General features: G+C 39.7%; 1 protein-coding gene across 1 annotated transcript; it reads right to left on the reverse strand.

The window, feature by feature from the left end:
- Positions 1–298: 298 nt before the first annotated feature.
- On the reverse strand, positions 299–7,585 carry LOC121920737 (serine protease inhibitor Kazal-type 1-like). The gene is made up of 4 exons (XM_042447906.1): positions 7,468–7,585; positions 6,150–6,184; positions 4,300–4,409; positions 299–458 (listed from the first exon to the last, which is right to left on the reverse strand). The coding sequence occupies exons 1-4, from the start codon at positions 7,520–7,522 to the stop codon at positions 413–415; spliced, it is 246 nt and encodes an 81-aa protein (XP_042303840.1). The 5' UTR covers positions 7,523–7,585; the 3' UTR covers positions 299–412.
- Between the last annotated feature and the right edge of the window lie 2,022 nt (positions 7,586–9,607).

Consider the following 9,607-nt stretch of genomic DNA (forward strand, 5'->3'; position numbering starts at 1 on the left):
ACTCAACATGTATTCAAAATTTGAACATGTCTGTATGGAAGTCAAAAAGTGAAAAAGATGATACCAGATGGATTTTTCTACCATCACTTGTGTGATTGCAAATTTCTCTGCATAGGCTCAGTTCATATAGTATTTTTGTCAGACAGTCATATATAACAAGCCAGTTTACTGCATGGTGGGATGATGATATAAATGAGCAGAAAATAAAGTGTATGAACCAACTGTCTGTTGCCTAGTTCAGTGCAGGAAATTCCTTCCCAACCCAGGATCAATGACAAGGATTCATCCATAAAGTTGCAATGCTTTCATTTTTATTAAAGGTAAAATCTAACTGATAGTTAATCTGTCCATCTTCCTCAGGAGCACTAAGGAAATCAAGTTCTTCAGCAGAAGTGATGCAACTTCAACCATCTTAGCAGCTTCCAAACTTCTTAATGTTGAGGTGCAAATTCCTCTTCCTGAAAAGTGGTATAAAACATATTGAATAAGGATGGGCAGGAGCCAGTATTTTATAGTGGTCTGAATGCTGGACTAGGACACTGTGGGACAAGCATTCAAACCCCTGCTCAGCCTCAGAAACGAACTGAGTGGCCTTGAACAAGTCACACTATCTCAGCCTCAGAGGAAGGCACATTCTTATTTTAAAAAAGCAAACTAAATCTCAACCATCAACAGCACCAACTCTTAAATTTTCTAAGAGTTTTTGGGCATATTTATTTATTTGTGTGTTTTGAGACTTTTTACATGAAATCCCATGTAGGATTTTAAAAAATAAAATAGCATTTGTATTTTATACAAAACCTTGTACAAAAACTCTTTGTGAAATTTTCACAGAAAGTCCCTAAATGCAATGCAATAAAATATAATAAAATAAAAATCTCATGGTAGTTGATGGTTCTTTGGGGGAGTGTTTGTGAAGTATCTTGACATGTTAAGAAATATGTGAATATTCTATATATCCCTAGTGACATACAGATGTTAAGAATTAGGGGTTTGTCAGCAGAAAAGATGTGGCAGCCCTAATTAATTAAATGTACATGGATTCAAAGGATTTTTCAAAGAAAACCACTCAAGACAACCAAATCTGTGAATTTGGACAATCTCAAGTTCTTTTCACTGACCCTATGACAAGATCTGCAAAATTTGGTAAGGTCTTATCAAAAACCTCAAACCAAATAAAACTTTCCCTCATCCTTAATAATGAGTAACAACATTTGTTCCACTTGGCAAAGCTGGGATGACTCCAGATTAAGCGTAATGGGAACCTGAGCATATGTAGCTCTGGCAGACGTTGATTCCCTGCTTGCCACTGTGATAAGACTTTTTGACATGACTTGTCAGTGTAATTGCAAACCAAGACACCTGCTAGCACTTGGGGCATGAGCAACTCCAAAACAAATAGAAGTTTAAACTAACCTTTGGACATGTTTACATGCACTGAGGCTATTCTGTTCTGTTCAGTGTTCTGACAGTTTATCCAAATGTTGCTGTGTATTCCTTGAACTGGAAGTGTATTCATTTGGCCTACATATAAATGCCCCTGTGCTCAGGTGAGGTGGATAGTTCTAAGATTAGTGGGGTTTTGCACATCATAACCATAAAAGAAAAACAGAGACTGGAGTATTCCTTTAGCAGTTAAATGAGAAATAAGACATTTCCAACCATTCCAAGGTCAGTGGAGCAACATACTCTTCACTGCTTGTCTCAAAGTAGATCATGGGACAAACTTGTCTGTAAAGTATCTGAAACCATGAAGAAACTTACTGTCCCAAATCCTACTACTAGTCCCAATCAGAGAAGATCCAATGAATCAAGAGTAATTTAGGTCAGAATTCAGTAAGGCAGTTATGAATATGTAGCCTAGTGTTACACATTTGTGTCTGGTTCATGTTCATGACCTCTACATCTTCCCATGTGTGTGTGCGCGCGTGCGTGCGCACGCTGTGCTTTCAAGTCATTTCTGACTTATGGTGATCCTAAGGTGAACTTATCATAGGATTTTTCTCGGTAAATTTCTTCAGAGGGGATTTGCCATTGCCATCCTCTAAAGCTAAGAGAGTGTGACTTGCCAAGGTCTCCCAGTGGGTTTCATACCTCAGTGGGGGTTTGAACCATGGTTTCCAGACTCATAGTCAAACACTCAAACCACTATGCCACACTGGTTCTCTGGGATAAATAATTACATTTGTTCAATGTGGGCATGAAGCTTGCCACAGTGAGGCTTGCCAAATGACTAAAAAGAATTATCTTTCTGACCTGTTCCTCAAGTAGCTGCTTGACTGTTTTAAAAATCCTTGGGGGAGGGGGGGCATGAGATCTGATCCAAGGAGTCATGTCATATATGGATGGAATCCTTCTGAAGAGTCCTTGATTTACTTTCTGAAACCCATCCCTCACTGTTTTGGTGGGTCCCACAAACCACCATAGCAGATTTTCTAGGAGTGCAGATTTTCTGGGAGGGAAAACTGATGAAATTGACTCCCTCTGTTCTGCACATCAGCACATCTGAGTGGATCTCATATCTAGGAGCCAATGTACTATGCCCAATGCATTGTCATATTCAGTTCCTTTTAAAAAGACAGTTGCTGTGGCCAGTTGAGAAGCTGGTAACCTTGCTTGCAGAGGGCCATTCTGAGGAGATAAAGATGCTTGATTTCTACTTGGACACCCAATTGAAGAAACAGAATGTTGGAATGAGCTCCACTTGTCATCTTTGGACCTTTCTGCTTCTTTCTCAGAATAGCCCTCTCTCGTTTCTATAAACTTAGATAAATTAAAACAAGGGCTTGGAAAAATTATTGTGTTGGACTATAGCCAACATGACCACTGGCTATGCTGGGATGGGGATTCTGAGAGTTACAGTCCAAAAAAGTAATCTTTAAAATCTCTGGCTGATGATGATGGAGCCCAGTGATCTGTCAGTTTGGAAAGAATATGAACTCCATCTTGTGGAGAACTGCTTTAGTTTTTGTATGAGGAAGTCAAATGTGTTTCAACAGAGAAAGCTCCACAAAATATGTTATTATTTAACTAAAATTATTTCATTTTAGAGATGTCAATGAACATATACATGTTTTTTAAATAAATAAAGTATAGAATTTGATATATGAAATTGCTATTGAGCTCACTTTGATTCAACCAGATATGCAGCCTTGAAATGTTAAATTATGAATTAGTTGTTTAAAAAAACTAATAAAGATTATTTTAAAAAAATGAATTAGTTGTTTTTAATTTGTTGTTGTTAACTGTCTTCGAGTCAATCTCAACCCATGGCGACCCTATGGATGAGACATCTCCAAGAACCTCTGTCATCCACTGCTCTGCTTAATTCCTGCAAATCCATTCCCATGACCTCCTTAATAGAGTCCATCCATCTAGCATGTGGCCTTCATCTCTTCTTACTTCCCTCCACCTTTCCCAGCATTATTGTCTTTTCTAATGAGTCCTCTCTTCTCATGATGTGTCCAAAGTATGGCAGCCTAGGTTTGGTCATCTTGGCTTCCAGGGAGGTTTCCAGCTTGATTTGCTATAGGACCCATTTGTTTGTCCTTTTGGCTGTCCACGGGATCTCCTCTCCAGCACCGCATCTCAAATGAATTGATTTTCTTCCTATCATCTTTCTTGACTATAACTCCCTAAAATTCTTGATTATAACTCCCTTTTTTATTATAACTTGCTTGATTATAACTCCCTAAAATCCAATCTCATAAGGCAATTGGCCATTAAGCAGTGGAACATGGGGAGCTGTAGTCCAAAAAGTAACTGCTGCTTTTTTCTTTTCTTTATCTCTGTCTCCTCCTACTTCTGCATAACTATGGCAGCAGAGATATATAACATCAGCTAACATGTCCAAAACTGAAATTCTCATCTGTCCTCATACCTAAAACTCTCCATTCCCCATGCACTAAAAATGTAATTCCACAAAATCATAATCTATCTTGTTGAGTAGACACAAAACTTTGGCTTTCTCTTTCGCTTCTCTCTTATGCCCCTCATGTGTACCTTCAAGTTGCTTGTCAACTTATGGTGACCACATAAATCTCACAAGATTTTCTTAGGCAAGGAATACACAGTGGTGGTTTTACCAGTTCCATCCTCTAAAATATAGCCCACAGCCCCTGGTATTCATTAGTGATTTCCCATCCAAGTAATAACCTCGGCAGATGCTGTATAGCTTTCAAGATCACATAGCATCTGGTGCCCTTTAAGTTATTTAGGCAGCTTGAAGTCATGTTACTTCCCTTTAACCTCATTCTGTCTGCAGAAAGGTTTACATGATAAAGGACAACAGATACTTACCGTTTCTCATTACATAGAAGACACTCATTGGCATAGGTTACTCCATCAGTGCCACAGACAGGATCAAGATTTCTGGGGCATGCTGGTGCATGGTAAAGCTCACAAGCCGGCTGTAAAATAAAATCTACACTGTGCATCTGAACATTTTTTTAAACTGCAAAGTTTAAAATGCTGATACTTGAGAAGAAGAGTTGATTTGGAGTAGCGAGGAAAGTAAAATCACATAGAACTTAAGCATTATATGAACACTGTAGAAGACCTATGTACACTTTGATATCTGTTTGCCAGCAAAAACATCATTTTTTGTATTTGAGCATATTTCTCACGAGGGATGGGGAAAATTGTGGCCTGCAGGTCATATGGTGCAATTTCTGAAACCTCTAGAGCCTCCAAGGGTCAAAATACTGGGGGAGGGATCAGGTTTTTTTAATCCCAAATGCCCCATGAGAGTGTGGGAGCATTTTCACTACACCCCCCCAAAAAAAAAATCCTGACTACATTAGGCTTTTAAGAAGCCTTTTTCTAAAACAGGGTTAATGAAAAAGGGCTGCTCCTGGGCTTAGCATGGGGGGGGGGGGATTCTTGATTTTTTTAAAAAAAATTGCAGGGGTTCTTCAAAGGTCTCCTGGGGGCTAACCCGGTAGCCCAGCCTCCCACAGCAGTCCAGTTCTGCACTATTGCTTCTAAGCATACTTCAATCTTCTGACAATGTGGAGAAGGGGATTGATTTTCTAGCAATGACATAATACAGTGAGCCATGGAAACTCCTGCAACTGTTTTGTTGACATGCATGAAGACTCTCCATGATGGACTCTCCATTATGGCTAAACTTTGCAATTATGTGACAGATAGGGTTGCTGGGTGTGTGTGTGTGAGCAGGGTAGGTCTCTTGTACCATTAATGGATAGGCAACTGCCAACATTCTCTCTTCGACACAATTATTAAAAGTACAGGAGACCTGTCCTGTTTTCACCTGGCACTATTAATCATGGTTACTAATGCTATTCAGAACATGCCTAGTTGAATGTGAAAGCTTTTCTAGTCTATGTTTGGATCCTAGAAAGGGAAACAGCGCAATATGGCTGGATTATTTCAATATAGCCTTCTCTAAGGCAAGCAGTAGCAGCAGTGGCATTACTAGGATTGGTATCACCCAATGCGGTGATGCATGGTGTCACCCCCCCCACACCACCATTGACCTTCTCCCATAGTACACCCTACAGAATCCTTAGTAATGTTTTTTGTACTAATGTTACTCAGAAATCATAATTCCCATATATCACTGAGTGCAATGGTAATAGTCATGACATACATAACTAGCAAAATTAAAATTATACCCTTTAATTACAATATCATATGTACAGCCTAAATGTATGTACATAGCTTCATGTAGTTAAAGTGAAAATTTTGTAAGATGTGTTTTTTTAATTAAAAAATCAATTTAAAAAACTTTTTTTTTAATTTCAAAAATTGAAAAATGGGGGAAAAAATGGAAAACCCTGGGGCCTATATTTTCTCCTCCCATTGAACCTTGACCTCTCCATCTCTTTAGCATTTTAAAGAGATGCAGACAAATGCCATAGCCCATTTCTCCCAAAAGGCAGACATTTGGGGAGCAGTGGTGTACACCTTCCATTAGGTGTCACCTGGTGCACCCCACCCCACCCATCTTCACCACTAGTAACAATGCTGAGTAGCAGAAGTTAGGATGGGGCTTGCATTGCCTGGATTTCCACTTAGTGTTTGGTATGATTTAGTTCAATATCTGATTTTTTATATGCAACAACATTTCTGTGTAGTATTTCATGAAGGCAGGAGGCATTGCAGATAAATAATTAAAGCCCCTTTACCTCTTTTCCATCACTGACATCAGTTTCTGCATTGCCTAAAACAAACAAAATGAATATTAGAAATTCATTTTATATTTACCAGAGCCTATTGCAAGGATAGAGAACAAGTGGCCCTCCAGATTTTTCTGGACTGTATCTTTCCTCATAATAGTTCACCATTATTTGTACTTGCTAGGGTTGATGGGAAGTGTGGTCCAATGGCATTTGAAAGACCAGACATTCTTCACCCCCTGGTCAATGAACATAACTAGTTTGACTCTAACTAGACTGAAGGTTTCTGACTTTTTTGAAAAATTGACATAAGAAAATTCCTTAATTTGAAAGGACTGGAAGAAGTGGAGAGATATTCACCAAATTTGCTTTCCCTTTAAATCTCCAGGTCCATTTTTTTGTACTATTCTTTATGCATCCTAACCTTCCAAGTACTCAGGGGATTGCAAATGAGAAGAGGAGAGTGGCAAAAATAACACATAAAAATACATCTTTTTTTTAAAAAAAGAAAGTCCTGTGAATGAAGTTCTGTTCGTTTAACTCAATGAATCCAGCCCAAGTACATTCAAGATGTTGAATTCTATTCTGTTGTTCTTTTTTCAATAGGTTTTTTTAAAGTAACTAATTTAAAGCTGGCTTTTTAGTTGGATGAGAGAAATGCTCTGTCCGGGTTGTTTTTTATCTCCTTATAGTTTGGAGAAGGATGGGAAATGTTCATCTTTCTTGCTCTTGCCAGAGTGCACCTCACGCCAGCCATCATCATTGGCTATAACTCTAAAGAATGATGTGAGTTGCAGTCTAATGTCTTCTAGGGGCAGGGCACACGTTTGCCACCTCTGAATTAGAATATAATTTTTGTGGATTGATATTTGTTTCTAACTGTAATGGAATGCCATTTCTCAGGGATGAGAAACTGCAGGTTGTTTTGCAATATGATTTCCTGAGCAAAGGAATAAAGAATGTCCCTGTTTTTGTGTAACATTTGGTAATCTCCTTAATGACTAAACATATCTTCTCAGGCCCAGAATGAAATGTTCCAATCTAATACATAAACTGCTGTCTTGTGCTGCTTGTAAACCCAATGCTACTTCTTATGTACAGTATGTCTTCTTCCTAGTACTCATCAAAATTTCACATGGTTCCTTCCCCTCACTTGTTCTTCTTTCTCCCAAGGCCACAGGATTGCCTTTCACATTTGCAATATATTTCCCTGGCCATGAAATGAGATTCATGCCTATCAAACAACAGTCTGTTTCTTCATACTTTGTTATATACAAGATGAATCTATTTGTGAGGAGAAGGAGGAGGAGATTCAATATTGTCTTACCTGAGGAATAGAAAATCCCCACAGCAAAGAGAAGGAATATGCTAGTTACTCTCATTGTAGTTTATTTTAACGACAATCCTGTCCAGGAAGCAATGGCTTCAGATTCCCAGATCGAAAGGTATTTATGTAATCAGTTTGAGTTTATGACACTACAGACTCCTCCTTCTTTTTTATATCAGCTCAGATGATTGCAAAATGGGACTCGCTTCAAACAAGTTGGGGGTAAGAGGTAAAGGCAGATGATGTCTGCACACCAACTGGGAGATTTTCCTAACCAATATTCTTGGTTCAGGTGAGAATATACAGGTCAGTGTTGAACATACACTGCAAGAGTGAAGGGGAAACACAACTATTTTCTGTTAGACATTATTTTTCACATGTTTACATCCGCTTCTTTTTTCCCTTCTGATTACAGCCAAGGCCATATATCATTCAAACATAAAACAGCAACAGCTCATTCAAAGCAGCAGCAAGATTAAATATTAAAAAGCCTGAGAAGTGTGAAATGCCACAGTTTCCTATGGCATGTTTACCCAAGGCATTTTTCTGGCTAAGGTGAAGGACAAGAAGGTACCCAGCCCATTTATAGGCTGTGTTCCCACTATGATTTAAAGTGAATTGCTGATCAGGTTATATGACCATCATTCCCATTTGAAATCAGTTCCGATCCTACTGTGGTTGGTTTCAATCGCAATGAAGTGAGGGAAATGCAAAAAAACCACCCTTTCCTGACACTAGTTCTTTGGTGCTTCTTTTGAACAGAATCAATTCAGAAGCGTGCTCAACAAGTGGGAATGATGAATCGCATCATTCTGGAGGGGAGGGACTAATGGCGGAGGGGTGTTTAACCCCACCTACTTTTTTGGTAGATCCACCATACCCCCCCCCCCCACGTGCTGCCTTGTGCTTGTGGTGTGGTCTATGGGTGCGTGTTGTTTTTTTTAAAAAAAAGATGGAACATTGAATTAATTGATTTTGCATCTACTGCAATCAGTGAGGCAAGTAGTGCAAAACCAATGAACTGAATCTTCTGTCAATTTTTTTAAAATTGAAATTACCAGGGATCTGATGGCAGCTCAAGTGAAGCAAGGTATTGTAAAACCAAACAATAAATTGAATCTACTATCAATTAGTTAATACACACACACACACACACACAGGGGCTTGACAGACCACCCTGAAAGGGTGGGCTGGAGGCACCTGTTTTTCCTTCTGAGGGACGCCGCAGCAAAAAGAACCCGCTAAAAGCAGGTTCTTTTTGCTGTGTGCGGCGGGTGCCATGAATGCTCCATTGGCACACTGTTGTGCGTCAAGTGATGCAAGCGCAGCACAGCAACGTGCGGATGCTGCCCCACACTTGCATCATCATGGCAGCCCCTGTGTGTACAGGAGACCACCATGATGGCACCGCCGCCACGCACTAGGGTTTGGGACCATGCGGTTGCTCCACAATCTTGAGCCCCAAAATCGGCCCCAGACTGGTTTCCGGCAGTCTGTACCGTGTGAGGAGCGAATGAGTTTTGGCTTGGATGCAGAACCGAAGAACCAAAGAAGCAAAGAATTGAACCAGAGAACTGATAACATGGCCTTAAAATAAGTTAAAGAGCCAAAGAAAATGGATTCCACGATGCATTAATGTAAAGGGGGGACTTGGAAGCCAAAGCGAGAAATGCTGAGGAACTTGGAAGCTAAAGTGAGGCAATGCCTGAGTCTGACCAAACCAAAGGATATGGCCAGGTGTGTGGTATATCCTGAGCTGCAACGAAGGGGAATGAGATGAGGAACTGACAGAACAATGGATTGTTTTGAACAAGAAGAACATGTCTTCTTCAGAAAGAAGAAGTTGAGTAATGGGCTGCAATATTGTGAAACCGCAGCAGGCAAAAAGCCAGAGAGGAGAAAAGTATAAAAACAAGGGTCCTTCCAGCCTCATTTTATGGTGTCCTGATCTGGCAGCAGGACATGCAGTCCTCGTGAAGCTTCTGGCCAGTGCCTTCAGCGGAGGGTCGTGTGTGTGAGTATTGTGTGAATGTGTGAGTGTATGAAAGAGCTCTTGATACTTAATATTGTTAAAGTTTTTGTGTTTTAATAAATGTTATATGCATAGTGGCTAAAACCAAATTTGGTGTCTCAAATATCT

The sequence above is a fragment of the Sceloporus undulatus genome, chromosome 2 (assembly GCF_019175285.1).
Source record: "Sceloporus undulatus isolate JIND9_A2432 ecotype Alabama chromosome 2, SceUnd_v1.1, whole genome shotgun sequence".
Taxonomy (NCBI): domain Eukaryota; kingdom Metazoa; phylum Chordata; class Lepidosauria; order Squamata; family Phrynosomatidae; genus Sceloporus; species Sceloporus undulatus.